The sequence below is a fragment of the Podarcis tiliguerta genome (assembly GCF_965153285.1).
Source record: "Podarcis tiliguerta genome assembly, chromosome: 9".
Lineage (NCBI taxonomy): Eukaryota > Metazoa > Chordata > Lepidosauria > Squamata > Lacertidae > Podarcis > Podarcis tiliguerta.
Genome location: NC_139542.1, coordinates 37,688,477 through 37,706,802, shown reverse-complemented (window position 1 = coordinate 37,706,802; position 18,326 = coordinate 37,688,477). Strand labels below are relative to the sequence as shown.

The following is an 18,326-nucleotide window of genomic DNA, read 5'->3' as shown; positions in this document are numbered from 1 at the left end:
AGGTGTCTGATGCCTAAGTTCTTACTTTCCAAGGCCTACCTAGAGACAGGATAAACTCGCCATGTCTTAGTTTTACAAATCATAAAAACACACAGTGCAAAATAATAGGCACACAGAAGCAGATGGAAGGGTTAAAAATGCAAAAGTAGGAGACAAGTGTTGGTACACAGCCATAACTGCCATGGCTCACCTGGGGATTTTGCTGAAGAGTAAGCACTGGAGTAATGGCCACCCCTCTTTACTGTATTCATTCAATTGACACAAAGGAAAAAGACAGGATATAGGTTATTCAGAGACATGAAAGGAAGAAAGATAACATAAAAAGGGAAAAAGCAAGAAGTGGTTTTCCAGAAAGGCTTACAGTGAACCTATATTTACTACTATGCATAATCCAATTCAAATGAATTTACGAACTAACAGAACTGGAGATCCAGATAAACTGAGTTATTTGGAAATTGTCAAGTTGTGGGAAAGGTAGGGGTGCCATATTGGAGATGGGATAAAACCACCTAAAGCAATTAGGTCTGTTGCACCTACGGATCAAATACTAACTTTATAAATGCATCATGAATGCTCAAACCTTTCGCATCTCCCCAAACCTTGGGCCTGAGCCTATGGTGTGCGGATGCTACTTCAATAACCTGTTTGTGATAAAGTCACCTGGTAACTGCCCTCAGCTAACCTGTCAACTTTCACCTCAGGTGGTTAATTATGTGTCTCTCATTTCCAGTCGCCTATTATGTTCCAAAGTCTAATTTCTCTTTATTAATGGTTACGCCACGCAAATGAAATATGTCATCCAAAAGCTGAAAAAGCCTAGAGGGCAAGGTAATATTCTTGGGTGGGTGGGGAACTTTTAATATTTTGCCTGGGAGAGAATCTCGTATGATTCGGCAGTAAGAAAATCAACAAGTCTTTTGCTCTATGTTCAGGTCTTTAATGACAACAACAGCCAGTAGACTTATTCTGTCTTCTTCCTTATGTACACTCAAGTCCAAACTTCTGGATGGTACTGCTGGGCCACTGTATTGAATAGCTTTTTGATTCAGCACATCAACAATCTGTTGTTCTCCGGTTGTCAGTTAACCACTTTCCCTAAAATGCTGATATTTTAAAATACTGACACTGGAGCAGGACTGAAAGACATAATAAAAACATAACTGGGGCAAAAAACCCTAACAGAAGAAGAGGAGGAGGAGGAGTTTGGATTTGATATCCCACTTTATCACTACCCGAAGGAGTCTCAAAGCGGCTAACATTCTCCTTTCCCTTCCTCCCCCACAACAAACACTCTGTGAGGTGAGTGGGGCTGAGAGACTTCAAAGAAGTGTGGCTAGCCCAAGGTCACCCAGCAGCTGCATGTGGAGCAGAGACGCGAACCCGGTTCCCCAGGTTACGAGTCCACTGCTCTTAACCACTACACCACACTGAACAAGCACTGTAAAAAAAAAGGGGGGGACACAAAGAGAAAGGAAGATGCATTTTGTGTTGGCGAAGGATACCAAAGAGAAAAAAGGAGTAAGAAAGTCATGGGCCTCAAAAAGAAGAACAGAGTGGACGAAGGGAAAACACTTAAATGTGTACAACTGAATTTATTCATATTCATCCTCTGCAACCCTTGCATCTCCCTCAGGCTTGGGGAGTGTATAATTTAGCCTCACCTTTTGGGTGAGATTAAGGTGAGAAATAGGGGGTCATGGTGGGGCTTTAAGGAAGAGCACATGGCAAAAAAACACTTGTTACTACACGAACTTCCATGGGCGCCAAGGTCTTCCTCAAGAGGCCCCACCATGGTTTTATCTGCTGCCAGTAGTGATGTAGGTGGTAATCTCAGACAGGGCCTTTTTAGTGGTGGTACTTTGCCATTCTTTCCGTGGTGGTGCTTTTCTGGTACGGACTTTGTTATTTTTCAGTCAAGTGTCAACCTTTTTATTTGCCAAGGGTTTCTAGATGCTGTTTAACAAATTATATTTAAACAACTATTGGCTCTAATTTTATTGTTCTGCTGTTTTAAAATTATTTATTTTATTCGTAGACATATTGTGTGTGTGAGCTGCTGGGGATTGATGAGCAGAAAATATATTAATTAAACAATGTTTTAAATGCACATTTCCCCCATCCACCCAGGCAGCTGTACCTGAAGCTGGTGATTTACTTCGACGTGAAGGTCCAGGGCTTTTAGATCCAGGGCTTTTAGATCCAGAATACCTTGATATCCCACATGAACGGGAATAAGAGGATTTCATAACACGACATTCTGTAAACAAACAGATGGATAGCAGAAGAAATATTTTTAGAGTTGCAATCACTTCCAACAAAACCACCTACCAACTAGATTTATCACCCAAACATACTCATTTCATAAACAGTTTTTCTCAAATGAACCAAAAGGAGTTTATAAATTTATAAGCTTATAAACTTGTTGACATCTGGTCAAATGTTGGAAAATCATTTTCCCCCCAGATTGCTTTGAAACTAGATTTGGTTGTTTATTCTGTTACAATAGAAGAGTGTACATATGAATTTTATATATGTCTCATCTCTGTTGGAAAAGCAGATCATTTATTTTACAAATAAGAGAACATAAAAGAATGTTAACATATTGCATATTTCATCAAAACTGACTGGAGCAAGTCCTCTTCCACCTGTTCACACCAGTGTCTTTCCGATCCAACTGCAAGCGTCATTATTGTGCCCACTGAGACTGCAATCTGTTTGCTGATAAATAGGCAACACAATGTACACTAGAAGTTTTAAACTGAAAGTTGAACTGTCCCTTAGACTACTGTGCAGTTAGCTATTTTAATAAACAACAGTCTCTAGCAAATCTGTTTTCTTAGGTCCTTCAGCAGAACTCTATGATTCATGTTCATATGGATCCCAGGTATTAGAATGCCTTGATGCTCCATATTGCCTCTCCAAGAATCCTTTGTGTCTTATTGCATCATCCCATCATCTTCCCATCATTGATGTGCACAGGGAATAATGCTAGTGGTATATTTTTCTAGATGGCATGGTTTCTTTAAAATGGACCGCACAAGACCCTCCAATTTGCAGGAATCTATGTTCTTCCCTCACAGGTCCCCTTTACAGAGTTTAGGTTCTCACAGTGGCGGAACCTGGGGTCTCAAATTTCTCATGAAAAACAGGTGCCCCCTCCCGCTTCTTGTGTTCCATTCTAAATCATAGTTGCAGTGTCCCCTGTTGTGCTCCCAAGGCTCAGTGCCCAGTGCAATGAAAGCAGTCACGCTCCTCTAAACCCACCTCTGGTTTTCATCTATGCTTCCAGTATGGAGGTCCTGGGCTGCCCAGGCAACAAGATCCTACTCTCAGCCTCGCTGATGTGGTCCAAAGGAAAGAAGAACAATTCATTTGCCACCAGCCTGTCTGCATTTGTTGTCAGAAGAAAGCATACAAAACAGAATCAAACTGTCTTAGGGACTTGATTCTACTCTGGATTTGTGTAGCATTTATTCCTTAGCTTTTTCTGCTCCCAAAGATATTCCGCAAGGCATCGGAGGTTTAGGATCAGTGTTTTCCTTCTCCTAGATTGGCTACCTGCCCAGGTTGATGAGCCTCATCTTCCCCTCACTTCCCTCTACATCATCTGCAGAAACTACCTTCTTGACCTTCTTGCCTGTCTTCACATGCAGGGCAAGTGCCTAACTCACCAAGGGTTTGAGACCCATTGGCTACCTTCACCTGGTTTAGCCAGCCAGTCAATGCCATTTCTCAGGGTGTGGCCACTGTCGCATGCAGCTTCTAGAAGCCACAGGTGAGAACTGAGTACAGGGTTGGGACCAAAGGTGGACAAACTACTCCAGAAGGAGCACGGCATGTCTTATACCAGAGGTACTACTCCTCCCCGAACGCATGATACACCCCATTTACATTTAGCCCATTTATCAGTGCAATATACATGGGGGCGGGGGGGGGGAGTATGCAGTCACAATGTCACTCAGTGCTTTCATAAGCACTGGGAGCTTATGGTTCAAAACAAATGTACAGACAGTACTTACCACTGTGATCTAGTACAAAATCATCTTGAGCATAACGATATTTCTCAGGTCCACAGGCAATGAAAACATCATCATCACCAAAAAAGTCTTGCAAACAGGTAACCTTTTTTAAAAAAAATAAATAAAAAGCAAAGAAGAATATTACTGAGTGGGCCAGCTAGACTAAGGAGAGAAGTTTACATTTTGTGCTATCTTTCTGCTTTGCACATAGCAAAGGTAGGCAACCATTTTTCTGTTAATCACTGCATTTCCTAAGGGAGTAATTAGTCAGGGGTGGCAGGAATTACACCCTCAGTATCCCATCTCAAAATCAAAACATTATAGCCATTTCATTTTTTAAAAAACAAATCCCCTGAAGATTTGCAACTTGGCAGACAATTTAATTTGACCTTATCTACTCTGAATGAACTACTGTGCCTACAAATTTCATTCACTTCTGTTGAAAGGGGAACAAAATTGCAGCTATTTTATAAATTTCCCAGTAGTGCTGGAGAGTACAAATGAGCTCAGCTGTCATGAACTGCATTGAGATATCTTGGCAAAGCTGGTCATAGCGGGAGAAGAATGGGACAAATGTGCAGAACTGGATCCTGGAGAGGGCCAAGAGATCTAGGAAACGCTGGTCTAGATGGTGGGAACGTGCCCAGTTTGCTGTTGGCAGAGATTCCCACATCAGTGTTATGGGGTGCCTTGACTGGCACAGTAGAACTACCTGACTTGACTCTGGCAACCCACCTTGTTAGTGAAGTATCTTCTGTCCCGAAAAGGAGGAATCCAAGACTAGAGCAGACAGTGAGGCAAGCCATGTCAACTACATGTCCATCACTAAGAATGCTGCAGTGGCTATGCTGGTGTAAGCAGACCCAACCTACTCGTAGGTGGGCTTGCTGGCTTGCCTAGTCCCATATTTCGGGACAACAACTGTGCACTTTTAATTTCTGGAATACAGAGTTTAGCAGAAGGAGTGTTATTTTTAATGTAATTAAGTTTATAGGGAATTTTTTAATTATGTCCACTTCTTCATGCAGATGTTGCATATGTTGTTGTTGTTGACTTTGCTGTCTGGTCTTTGACCACAAAAAAGATTGATTGATTGATTGATTGAACAGTGCCCACTCTGTCCTTCAAAGGGGAGCTCAGGGAGCGTGTTAAGTGTCAAGACATTTTAGCTTACTCCTAACCATGCAATTTAGAGCTCTGTTGTGAACTTCTGAACTGTGTAAACTGTGGTCTGATCTACATTTGGGCATTGCAGTGAATTTCGGAATAAAGCCTTTAACATAACTGAGCTGGGAGTCTGAGTACTGCAACCATGGGTGGGAACCAAGGCACCAAAAGACTGAAATTGGGAAGCCTTTGATGTGCCTCAGGTCATGGTGAACTGTTTTCTGAAATGCTGAAACTGGTTCCTTTTGCCTGCTCTCAATCTCACCACCACAGTTATGAGATTACCCACCATGGGGGATGATACGCCTGGATAATGGGAGAGACTATTTTTTGTGGCTATTATTCTGACTGGATCTGGAAACACTGATGTAACTGCAACCTGGTCGTGTATTTTAAAAATAACTTTTTAATGTGACAGTTATGTCAATTCAGAATAAATAGCAAGCCTTCTTTACATAGCTATGTTTAAAATAAAATGGGGGAAAAAACCAGACAAATTATGAACACGCCTTAATTTCCCTTATCTCCCCCCCTCCCATCATGAAATGATACCAGAATTTCAAAACAGAAGGGGGGGGGAGAAAGGAAATAAACAGAAAAGAAAAGGAAGAAAAAGCTATTGGCAATTTGGGGGGCGGGGGAGTGTATAAAGCATTATAGTGCAATTCCGTGAATGTTTACTCAGAAGTAAGCCACACTGTTTTCAGTGGGGCATACGCTCTTGTAACTGTGCTTAGTTTATTTTTAAAGCTGCAATCCTAGTTTTATCACTTTCAGTCCACTTGTCTAATGACAAAACGTGCATTCATTACCCTCTATGATAACAGTAAATATGAGCTGGAGTACAGGGAAGGTTTGTTGCTGCCTGCAGTAGAAAAACACTCAGAATATCAATGACTTTCAGCACTCTCAAAGATCATTTGTACAAGGCATTTGAAAGCAGTGCAGTTGTCATAGCAGCTAAACCAGAGATAAAAGCTGGCTGAACTTACAGTAAGACCATCTGTAGGCTGAAACATGTAGCACTGAGCATTTGTTTGATTCTATTATCAAGCTCAATGACACAACGTTCTCTCCTCCCAGTATCCGGTTAGCTTTAGAATAACCTCATGATAAAGGATAAATGTCTACATAAGTCTGGAGAAAAAGTAATTCACCTCAACATAGTTAAGCAGTTTTGACAAGACAAATACTTAACTCTTTCCTAGCCTGCCTGATCAACAGGAATATCTATCCTCTGTACAGAAAAAATAATAATTGTTCCTCTCTTTGTAAAGGTTTTAAATTAAACATACTCTAAGAGAAATCATACCCACCCAACTCTCGAATATCATTCAAGCCATCATTTGTGGTGTTCATTGTACAATAGCTGGAAAAGGTGCATGCCCACACTACGAGACCACAAAAGAAAACCGAACACCCTAAGCTCTAAAGCAATTTTGCCCCCTTTTTGTCCATTTCTCTTTGTCTACTTGTTCCATGATCTAACACAGATTGGGAAAGCCCTTTTGTGCAGTGCTAGGCATGCAGCTGATCCTTTTACAGTAGCATAATAATAAATGTAAAGAAAATACTAAGAAGGGGTGAACCTCACAATGAAGAACAAAGGAGAGGGATTTGCAAATGTAGGAAAATGAGTACTTTTATTTGGACTTTGAAGAGAGGTGTATTGCAGCTATGAAGCTCTGCTTTTCTGAATGCAGTCTCCAAGTTGAATAGTCACATGTGAATATGGCTACCAAAAACTGCATTTTATGAATGTTATCTTTTTCAGATTATGAATAGGATAAAGTAAATATACAAAAGGATTATGGTTTCTAATGTAAAGATTTTCTGCTGACTATCTATTATGTATAAGTGGACTCCTCCAATGTGCAGCAATTTCATTATGTTTACATTTGCACATGTGGAATATATTATTTGAAAAGTTTCTGAAAGCAAGTAAAAAATGCTACTAGACACATCCCCATGGATAAAAGGGCTTCTCAGCCATGCTTTTGATCACCTTCATTAGCTTTCCATTTAATTTTATGTTTCCATCAGTTTTGGAAGTCCCAGTACTGAAGCTGATTTCTATTGTATTCATTTCACTTTTTAAAGAAAAGCAACACAGCTCAATTTGTTTATAAGCTAAAGCAATCCTGGTCAGCTGTGCTATTCTTGCAAATCTAAAAGCTTACATCTAGGGCTTCTGAGTGGAACCATTCCAGGATAGTTACATTGCTTCCAAGGTGCAGTTAACAATGGTCTCCTGAAAATTTGGCTCGCTTCCAAGTAAATGAAAACAAGCTTGAACTGTTTCAAGGCAAATAGTGGATGACATTCTTCTTTCAAAAGAAAGCAACCCTCAACCTCAGATGCAAGCTGTAGTAAAACATCAAGCTAGGGAAAGACAGTTAAATTCTCTTTTGTGCAAGATCTAAACGCCACCTATGGCCTTGGACAATATTAATGTCAAGGAAACAGGATATGGTTTTAACGTTTTGAAAGAGGAAATGCTCAGTTTAATGGACAAAGGAAAGGAAGCTTGAGTGTACAGCACACCCAATAATAATTGGCAGCAGAGTGTGAGTGTGTGTGTTTAGTTGAGAAATAATGACAAGCAGCTCAACTAGAAATACTCAGGACTAGGCTATACAGCTGCAAATAAAAACCTTTTAAGTGCTGTAAATGTGACACTAGATGAAGACAGTGAGCTATGGCAAATTCAATGTATTTTTCAAAACGTTTTTCAAAAAAGCATTTTCACAGTGTTTTTTAATATATGTGTAGATTCCACCTCAGTGTGAATCAGTGCTCACTTTGCATGTATTATTGAAATATAATGGCAGTATCTAATTAGGGACAGCACCCTAGCCTTAATCACAATCTCCTCTATTGCATTCAATAATACAGGTACCAACAATCCTCCAAGCAACATGGCTATGCTCCGAGCAGAATACTTTAGGTTGAAGACAATGGGAAAACCTAGTAAAACCAATGTGACTTAACTCAGTCATTACTTTCCTTTGATTTCAATTGCCCTACTCCAAGAATGACTAAGATGGGATTCAACTTACTGTAGGAGCTTTGAACATGGTTTATTGTTCTTCTCTGATACATTTACAATTTTTTTTTTAGGGAAGTGCAAGCTTAATTGCCAATTTACACATTGTATTTCTAATCACCATTCTGTGCCTGTTCTAATTTAAAGAAGAACTCCCTCTCACGTTAGTACATCCCTATTAAAATTAATGTATTGTTCAGCTAAACTGTCTGAAACCATTGTGTTAATAGTTTGGGGCCTTAAAGTGCAAAATGCAAGGAAAGCTTGCTGTAGAAATAGGTCAGCAACTCATTTCCCATTTCATATCTGCCACCAACAAGCCCAGGCCTAGACTTAAAAAAAATTATCTCCGCAGCCTGCAGCATATAGTAGAAGGTGAAAAGGCCACTTCAATTCCTCCCTGCTGAATAGCACTGCTTGCTCAGACTGCAGATTGTTTACTGTCAAAGCGTCACAGGCACTTTTATAAAAGGACCTGTATGGGGCAGTGGGAAGGCAAATGGATGTAAGTGTTTTAATTCTTGTCCTTAAACACCAAACCACTAGATTATCTAGGGGCTGAAACCAAGATACAAAGAAACACACAGTGTTAGCTTAAAGCAACTATAGCTTAATGAACAACGTTTTAGAAATAAATTCTCCATAGATGATGCTTTCTGCCCACTAACAACCCATTATACTGTCAGAATCTAGAGACAGCAGGGTGTTAAATGGTTCTGAAATATTAATGCATGATAAATTGGGGATTTACCAAAAGGGCTTGGCAGATCAATTTGTACGTATAAAAACAAAAGGCACCAAGCAGTTTATCTGTTGCTGAAGGTATGCTACTAAGCAAAGAAAAAAGCAAACACAAATATATTTGAGCTACTTAATATAGGTTGCACCTAAAATAAAACTCTTGCTTACAATTAGAGTATTCCCAAGAAGGGAACTGCAAGAAAAACACTTATCCCAGTATTTCTAATACATAAATGACTCACTGGCCGACTCAGTTTAGTTTGGAATAAAAGATGCAAGATTAAACCAATTAAAACGTCAAAATGCAAATTTGAGTTAGTCCTGTCCTCACTGGACAGACTGCAATTACAAGTCCAGCTGTGATATGAGGCTGGAAAGAAACTGTAATATAAAGCTAGATGTGTGTGTGTGTGTGTGTTTTTTAAAAAAAAGATTATTTTATTGTATTTATATTGTTTGACTGGGAGGCACAATGGAAATATTTTAATTAAACATTTCTATGAACAGGAATTCATGTTTAATACATTTAAGGTTCACATAATCATCAGGAAGAGGCCAATTCACTGGTACAGTGCATGCTTTGCATACAGATGGTCCTAGGTTCAAATCCTAACCTCTCCAGTTAAAGTGATCAGGTACCGAGTAATGTGAAAGACTGAGACCCTGGAGAGCCAGTGCTACTCAGAATAGACAATGCTGAGTTAAACAGTCTAACCTAGCACAAGGGTGTTCCCTATATATCTATCTATATTTCTTGAGTGGGCACCTTCTTTGCCATGTCTCTAACACAAATTACGATTTGCATGGACATTATCTTAACATAAAGGTAACATAAGGGACCCCCGACGGTTAGGTCCAGTCGTGGACGACTCTGGGGTTGCAGCATTCATCTCGCATTACTGGCCGAGGGAGCCCGTGTTTGTCCACAGACAGCTTCCGGGTCATGTGGCCAGCATGACTAAGCCGCTTCTGGAGAACCAGAGCAGCACACAGAAACGCCATTTACCTTCCCGCCAGAACGGTACCTACCGTATTTATCTACTTGCATTTGATGTGCTTTCAAACTGCTAGGCTGGCAGGAGCAGGGACCGAGCAACGGGAGCTCACCCCGTCACAGGGATTCGAACCGCCGACCTTCTGATCGGCAAGCCCTAGGCTCTGTGGTTTAGACCACAGAGCCACTCGCGTCCCTCTATCTTAACATAGATGCCATCTATTCACATTTCGTGTTTTATATTGTTGTGTCTAGACTTTACACTGACTGTAATCAGGAAGATAATTCATAAGAGGTTGGATGAGACCAGCTGAAGTCCTCCCACTTGCACAGCATAATCCTATGCATGGCCTAAGTGGACATTATATTTATGGTGCAGTTAAAATGCACCATGATGTGGCTGCTAAAAATCAAAGCCTCCCCAAAAATCAAAAACTGCCTCCCATGCATAAGGGAGGCAGGCAGTGCAAGTGAATGGGAGGTTCTAGTCTTTCCTCCCAAGCCAGGGGTGAAAACTTTTCCAAAACTAAATAGAATCCCCCCACCCCTAGCACTTCATTTTCCCATGATATTTTCTTGTTCACAAATTCCCGAGTAAAAATCAGTGTTAGAAATTGTGATATAAAAGCTAGGAGCGAAATGGCACCTTAAACCCAGTTTACGGGAAAAACAACCCAATGCCTAGGCACACTTTTTTATAACAAGAATAAAATGCTGAAAATGAATGAACTGCAGCTAAAACATTATGTTTATTTTTCACATGGTCCAGTCTTCCCCTGCTCACCCCCCTGATATTCTTAAGAGGGTCTCTTTTCCAGTCTTCAGAGACTAGCTGGAAGAGGGGAGGCAGAAAAATATGCTCCTTTCCTTTCCTTCCAGCAGTGGCAGGTGGTTTTTTTGTGTGTTTTTATTAAAGATTTCCTTGGTTTATGAAAGTATGTGCAATCTCTCTCTTTTTTTTAAAGTAACATTTTTTACAAATCAGTTTCATCTGTTGAGACATTAGAAACAAAAGGGGGAAAGAGGAGGGGGTGGGAAAGGTGAGTGGGGGTGGGGTCGGGTGGCAATATTTCTATTTTACTTAATATATGTGGGGTTTTGTGTCAGCGTCACTTGTGCAGGTTCTCTTTGTGTTCCTTTGGTGGTAAGAGAGGTTGGGGTTGGCCCTGAACCCCAAATGCAATGGATGTAGAAAATCAGTCTCTAGGCACACCTGTATTTGGTCACCGTCCAACTGCTCAAGAACCTTGCACAAGACAAAGGCATTTGCAACCAGCCTGTAGTTGTTCAAGTCTTCTGGTGGATGCTATTGATTACAATCAGAAGAAAGTGGATCTATTCTAATTTCACCCAGAAAACTTAACATCTGCTTACAGTCAATGCTCATGCTGCATGTATCATTTGAAAATGAGCCAACAACAATGTTCATGATAGACAACAAGGGAAAAGAAAGGAGACAACCCCTTGCTGCCAATGGAATTCTGGAATGAGTAAGAAATTGAACTGAAATGCATATACTTTGATTTGTTGCCTGATCATCAGACAACCCAGGCAATATGACCAGAAGCACCTAACAGTCTGCCAGTGTCGAAAGACTGAATATCTTTCTGTACTAGTTATTATTAATCAGGCCACTACGGCATACAAAACACAGCAGAGATTACAATTTAATATTCCAGTACAAATCCAAAAAAGATTATTCATGTGCATCTATTTGAGGACAACTTACAACCTTACTTACGAATAAAAACAGTGATTTGGAAATTGGAGAGCCACACTGAAAACATCTGGATTACTTTCACAACTGAAAACAGCATTCAGGAAACAAAAAATATAAAGCACACCCAACAGATGTGTCTTCATTTAACAAATTTATAAAACTTCATAATACTGAAAGAAACTCTAAAGAGAGGTCATTCTACATTTCCGTCCAAAGCTGATAACTATTGAGAATGTGCATCGGCCTCAGGCAAATCCTGGATATCAAACTTGAATGATTTGGGTTTATCTGGGATTTGCCCAGAGTGGTTTAAAGCAGCCCTGGACCAGTCTGAGTCGAGCCTACCCAAAGTGATTCAGGTGGGGGGGCGGTCATGTGACTGCATGTTTAATTAGGATTTTAAACCCTAATCAAACTTGGGGTCGGTGGCAAGAAAGGGGAGAAAGAGACACAGGCAAGAATCTCTGCCTGTGTCTTTTCCTCCTGACCACAGACAATGTGTAATTAGAGTTTCAAACCACAATTAAACAACTAGGGCTGCAAAAGGTCCCCAGTTTGGTTCAGGGTCTGGAATGGGTTAGGTCCAGATCATCCTGGGTCAGACTGAACCTGACTCAAAGCACCAAACTGGGCCCCAAACTAGATCAGGTGGACATGCCCAACCCCAGTATATATCCACCACAGTATTAGCAAACATCACAAGGTGTATTGTTTATTAGTACACATACAAGTGTCTAGAGACAATGACATTTGATTATTATAAGCTAAAGATAAGCTGTGCATTTTGGCATAAATTTACTCAACTCGTGAACATCTCCCAAACTTATACTCTCTAAAGCAGGCATCCCCAAACTTGGCCCTCCAGATGTTTTGGGACTACAGTTCCCATCATCTCTGACCACTGGTCCTGTTAGCTAGGGATTATGGGAGTTGTAGTCCCAAAACATCTGGAGGGCCAAGTTTAGGGATGCCTGCTGTAAAGAATATACGGCAAATCAAACCTATTTAGTTACTTCTAAGGATTAGTTGTGAGTGTCTCTAAACTCAACTGTATTTAGAAGCCCAGGCTCACACAAACCACTTGCCAAATGCAGGCATGGGTGTAGCCATGGGGGGGGGGGGGCAGGCGAGCAGCTGTCCCTCCCCCTGGTCAAATAATAGAAATACTTAACTAATTGACCAATTAGGTCAGTTCTGCTCCCCTTAACAAAAGTCCTGGCTATGCCCATGAATGCAGGTATTTTATCATGCATATGCAGTATGCATGACATATATGTTAAAAAAAACAGGCAGCTGCTGTATAATGCTACAATATACTATGCATTATATATTCACAGAAATATGGAGAGTCATTCTTTCATAAGTATATAAAGACACGAGCCATTCCCAATCCAGTTCCTTTCAGAGGCTTTGGGCCAGAACTTACATCAGCCAATGGCAAGACGGTGCAAGTTGCAGACAAAAAACATTTGGAGGAGAAAGCTATCGTACATTATCACTTTCATTTTATGAATGCACTGGTGATAAAAGCCAGAGATTTAAAATGCCAACCGATAACTGTAGAGCCATCTAGATAACCAGAAGAACGTAATGGAAATAAGAGCAAATTATGAGGTCAATAGAAAGATTTATTGATTGTACCACATGTTCAATCTAATGGAGTGAACAGAATTACCAGAGAGGCAGGTGGTACAGGGAATGTTAGCTATAGAACTATAGTAAAAAAAACAAAAAAGGTCCAGGCAGAAAGAGATGCAGCCCAAAGGCAGATTATCATCCATCAAAGCAACCCTCACACCATGGAGGTCTGACAAATTGGCAAGGATATTATAATATACGGGCTATGCAGCTTAAAAGAATAACAAAGAAGCCGCTTTAATGAGAGAAGATAAAGTTGGAAGTTTCAATGGAATGGCATGCAGCTGGTTAAAATTGACAGGCAGTCCAAAAGGAATAGTGCAGGCTAGCAAAACAGCTTCTCATGCACCCTGTCTCATTCTCCCTAGCTATTTTTCTACATTATTCACTTCATTCCTACTTCTCTCAATTATTTTTCTACTAGGTGTTGATATTATTTTCATTAGCTATCTGGTTTTCTATCATTTTATTTTAAAAATCTAATTATTTGTTCTCCTTTTAAAAGTTCTTCAGCTTTTTCCCCCAGTTGTGGAGCTAACACGTGATCTGCAGGTGCAATTTCGAGGTCAATTGTAGATACTAACCCAAAGAGAATCACATCTCTCTTAAACAGACCTGACATTACAAGGGTCACTTCTTTGAATGACCCTCTTGGGATGATGTTCTATCCTAACCTGCTTGTAGTCATATTTGAAATTATGTAAAACATAACATAGTTGTGTTTTTTTAAAAAGAAAAAACCCTAATGTTTTCCCATCAATTAGGACACATGCCTATAAATTCTGTTCACAGCACTAATAGTGAGAAGCAAATGAAGGAGTCTGTAAGCTAATTTTCAGCTTCACCATATGATCTTGTGCACAGTGGAGAATAACATGGAATGAGGTGTACTGTTTCGGGAATGAAGGATAATACATGTATCATTGATGTAGCACTGGGAACCAACCTTAGGCCTGTAAGAGAACAGCAGTCATTTGTATTTTATTTAAAAAACAGAAAACTGTAAGAGACAACTGTTAATTCAGCAACCCTTTTTAAAGTCTGCAGAGGTAGTGCAAATTAGAACAAAGCTGTATCAAAGCAAAACTTATTTACTAATTTACCTTCCAGCTAGCATGCCAGAATATAAACTAGACTGCCAAACAAGCTAGTTGATGAAAAGCATTGCATTTAGCTCCCTTCCTCCAGTTCTTAACAAATGTACCGTATTTTTCGTCCTATAAGACGCACTTTTTCCCCTCCAAAAATGAAGGGGAAATGTGTGTGCGTCCTATGGGGCGAATGCACGCTTTCGCTGAAGCCTGGAGAGCGAGAGGGGTCGGTGCGCACCGACCCCTCTCGCTCTCCAGGCTTCAGGAAGCTATCCGCAAGTCTTGCAAACCCGGCGGGAGGTCCCGCGGGCTGCCAAGGCTTGCGGGCAGCAGCCTGCAGCCCAAAAGCTCGGGGGACAGCGGGGAGGCACAGCGCCGCCACCCCGCTATTCCCCGACATGGTCTGGAGGCTGGCGGGGGGGAGAAGCAGGCTTGCTTTTCCCCCCTGCCAGCCCCACAACCTCGGAGGATAGCGGGGAGGCGCAGCGCCGCCACCCCGCTATTCCCCGACATGGTCTGGAGGCTGGCGGGGGGGAGAAGCAGGCTTGCTTTTCCACCCTGACAGCCCCACAACCTCGGGGGATAGCAGGGAGGCGGAGCGCCGCCACCCCGCTATTCCCCCACCTGATCTGGAGGCTGGCGGGGGGGAGAAGCAGGCTTGCTTTCCCCCCCTGCCAGCCCCACAACCTCGGGGGACAGCGGGGAGGCGCAGCGCCGCCACCCCGCTATTCCCCCACCTGATCTGGAGGCTGGCGGGGGAGGGGGGAGAAGCAGGCTTGCTTTTCCCCACTGACAGCCCCACAACCTCGGGATATAGCGGGGAGGCGGAGCACCGCCACCCCGCTATTCCCCCACCTGATCTGGAGGCTGGGGGGGGAGAGAGAAGCAAGCTTGCTTCTCCCCCCCCCCACCAGCCCCACAACCTCGGGGGACAGCGGGGCAAGCCGCTGCCCCACGGAGGCTAGAGAGGCTGTCCCTGAAGGCAGAAGAGGGAGACGGTGCGGTCCGTTTCCCTCTTCTAGCTTGTGTATGGCTGCGCAAACCTGGGGGGGAAATAAAATTTTTTTTCTTGATTTCCCCCCCAAAAAACTAGGTGCGTCCTATGGGCCGGTGCGTCCTATAGGGCGAAAAATACGGTATATTAACCAAGATTGGATGTGGAGCAGACAGTTTTCTTGTAGCAGCGGAGAGAAAAATGCGTCATGATCCTACATGGTAGGATGTGATTCATTCCATACCATCTTTTCCTGTTACAATCATTACTGCTTGGCTTCAGTTGCTCTGCCATATAGTTGGGTTATCATTCAAGTGGTCAAGATTTCAACTAGAAATACTTGAAGGACTGCCTTTTCCCAATCTGGGACCTGTGTTCTGCAAGGGAGCAATGGAAGATACCTTCTTGTGATTTTGCTGATGGACTTTTTTGAGGGAATGTGGGATAGGAATCTTCTTGCTGGAAGTTTCAGTTACGGAACTTCCTCTCTCTGGAGATACAGCAATCACCCAGACTAATAAAGAGTTTTAGAAAGCAACTTAAAAACACAACCATTCATGCTGGCATTTGAGTGCTATTTAGGAGAACTAGGCTTAGGGTTGCATTTAACTGGACTCTGTTATAGCCTTGAAGATACAGATCATTTCATTCTGCCTAAAGGCAGCTACTGCAGCATTAATATATTTGGGCATTGCTTCTTTTGAACTTATGCCACCAAAGAAGATTGTTACAAGCCAAAATGTGTCTGTCAGCATCAGGATACATTGAACACAACCAGATTATATGGTTAACATATTCTGAATTGTGTAGAGATGTGTTATCTTCACTTGTGGTTGTATAGGCAATGTTAATACCTATGCAGTATTTGGTTCATGTACTTTACAACTCCATAAATGTATTTAAGCTTTAATATATAATTTATGTTTATGCAAATGTTATACGTTGGATTTATGATATAATTTTAAATAAGACACTTGTTTGTGTTATGTGCATTATGTTTCCTGGTTCTCTGATAATGCCTTTCGCTTGCATGAATGGAAGACAAAGAGTGTATTTTAGCCTACTGCAAAAATATAAATGTTACATTCACTGATCTGCCTCTGAAAATCAGTAAACGTGTTAATGAATGAGTTGCTGGTTGACTAGCCATCTAATTTCCAAATTCTAGAGGGAAAGGTGTTGATATTTACAAAATGGAAGCCTATGGGATCACTTACATTCCAAGCTGAAAAAACACCTAGCATAATGTTGAAAGCTAAATAAAACAGTAATATCCCAAGGATACGATACCCTTTCCCCTCACAATTCACAACTAGTGGGGTTTTATGGGTTTGTGCTTTTGGTTTTTGTTTTAAAGCAGCAGCCTGCAAGAGTAAAATTTTGTCCTTTAATGGTTTTCTCCTGTTTGGCTTTCATTATACCACAGAGAATCAAAGGAGAGAAAAGCTTCCATAAATTGACTGAAACTATGTATAAGCTACATTGGGGTTTTGTAAAGAGTTTTCACTTGGCTCTTCCAGTTTAAACCTAGTTCTCTGTAGACTTCAGCAGTCTTTATCTGAAACGGAATTAGCTAATCTAACCAAATCACTAAAATACACATAACAAAAAAATGCAGTGGAGCAGAAGTTATGAGGGGGGAAATCGAAAAATTGTCCAGTAGCACCTTAGAGACGAATTAAGTTTGTTCTGGGTATAAGCTTTTGTGTGCATGCACACTTCTTCAGATACACTGAAGCAGAAGTCACTAGACCCTTATATATAGTGGGTGGGTGGGTTGGGGTACTTCTCAGAAAGGTAGTAAGAGATGGGCAATTGACTCAATGGGTTATGAGGTTTTGAGTGTAATTCAAACCATAGAATCTGTGGCTAAAGTATATAGCCTTTCACTGTAAAAAGAAGTTTTCCATTAACCTTTGAAAGCATGTTTCTACTAGCTTTTAGGTACTGTTTCATTACAGAAGTCTACTAACCTTACTCAGATAATTATCAAATAGCAAGTGTCTCCTTCCACCTTTCTTTCACACAATCAGGATCTGTTGCCAAGCTAATATCTTTCTGATAAAATGTGAAGGTTCAGCTTTAGATGCACAAATACATTATCTACTGTTTATTAACAAACTGAGCTGATTTAATTTAAGACCAGGATCCCTGCTTCAAGTAAAGCGAATGCAAAAATGGAACTAAACTGTGCAAAATGGAAAACTATATGGAAGAGGGGACAGAATTATCCCGAACTGGAAATATCCTAAAGGTTTCCAGCCAGCCAGTCAAGAATAAGAGCATATCACACTTTGTGGAACATTTTGTTGCTGGCCCCATTTGGGCACTGAAAACTAAAATTAGCAGTGGTTTTAGATTTTGTCATGGTGAAACCCTTGGCATATTGGAGTAGGGACTTAGTGGAATCTATTAGCCGGCTTCAGTAAATTACCAGACTATGCTGTGTTGTTAATAAGTACACATGTTTCCCTACCAGAGAGATCAATAACTGCAGCTGATGCCGTATTGTTTAGAGCTGCCCTAAGGGACAAAAAGACACGTTTTTGTTTTGCTTTTTTTTAAAAAAAACAACAACAACAAGTTTGTATTTCCCCCTCTAATCTATTCTACTCACATTGGCAGTTTCAGCTGTGCCTCATAAAGAGCCTAGAATAAAGCTTGGAGGTTATTTTTACAATCAACATTCTGGGGCTCAGTTATCAACAATGTTATCCCAAATCCATTATGTTTCAGTAATATTTGACTACTACCTTGGGTAATTGACACTGTGGGTGTCCATGGAACTGTGAATTCAGTGCACCACAGATAACACTCCTGTTGATTATATGACCTTTTCTCACATAAGGAAAATTAAGTAATACAGGAGTCCCAGATACATGCTGAGTATTATTGAACGTCAATAGATGGTATAGC

General features: G+C 41.1%; 1 protein-coding gene across 5 annotated transcripts in view; it reads right to left on the bottom strand.

Moving 5' to 3' along the window:
* The window catches only part of DCLK2 (doublecortin like kinase 2), a 73,263-nt gene that overhangs the window by 36,808 nt on the left and 18,129 nt on the right, over window positions 1–18,326 (bottom strand). For 4 of the 5 annotated variants that reach the window (XR_014515132.1, XR_014515133.1, XM_083457291.1 and 1 more), the window contains exons 3-5: window positions 4,020–4,122; window positions 2,138–2,257; window positions 191–241 (exon numbers count right to left, since the gene is read on the bottom strand). Coding sequence is in view for 3 of the 5 variants with exons in the window: in XM_083457291.1 (XP_083313417.1) it covers window positions 191–241; window positions 2,138–2,257; window positions 4,020–4,122 (274 nt within the window). In the remaining 2 variants the exon portion in view is untranslated. The remainder of the gene's footprint in view (window positions 1–190; window positions 242–2,137; window positions 2,258–4,019; window positions 4,123–18,326) is intronic. The other variant, XM_083457290.1, reaches the window with a different exon arrangement.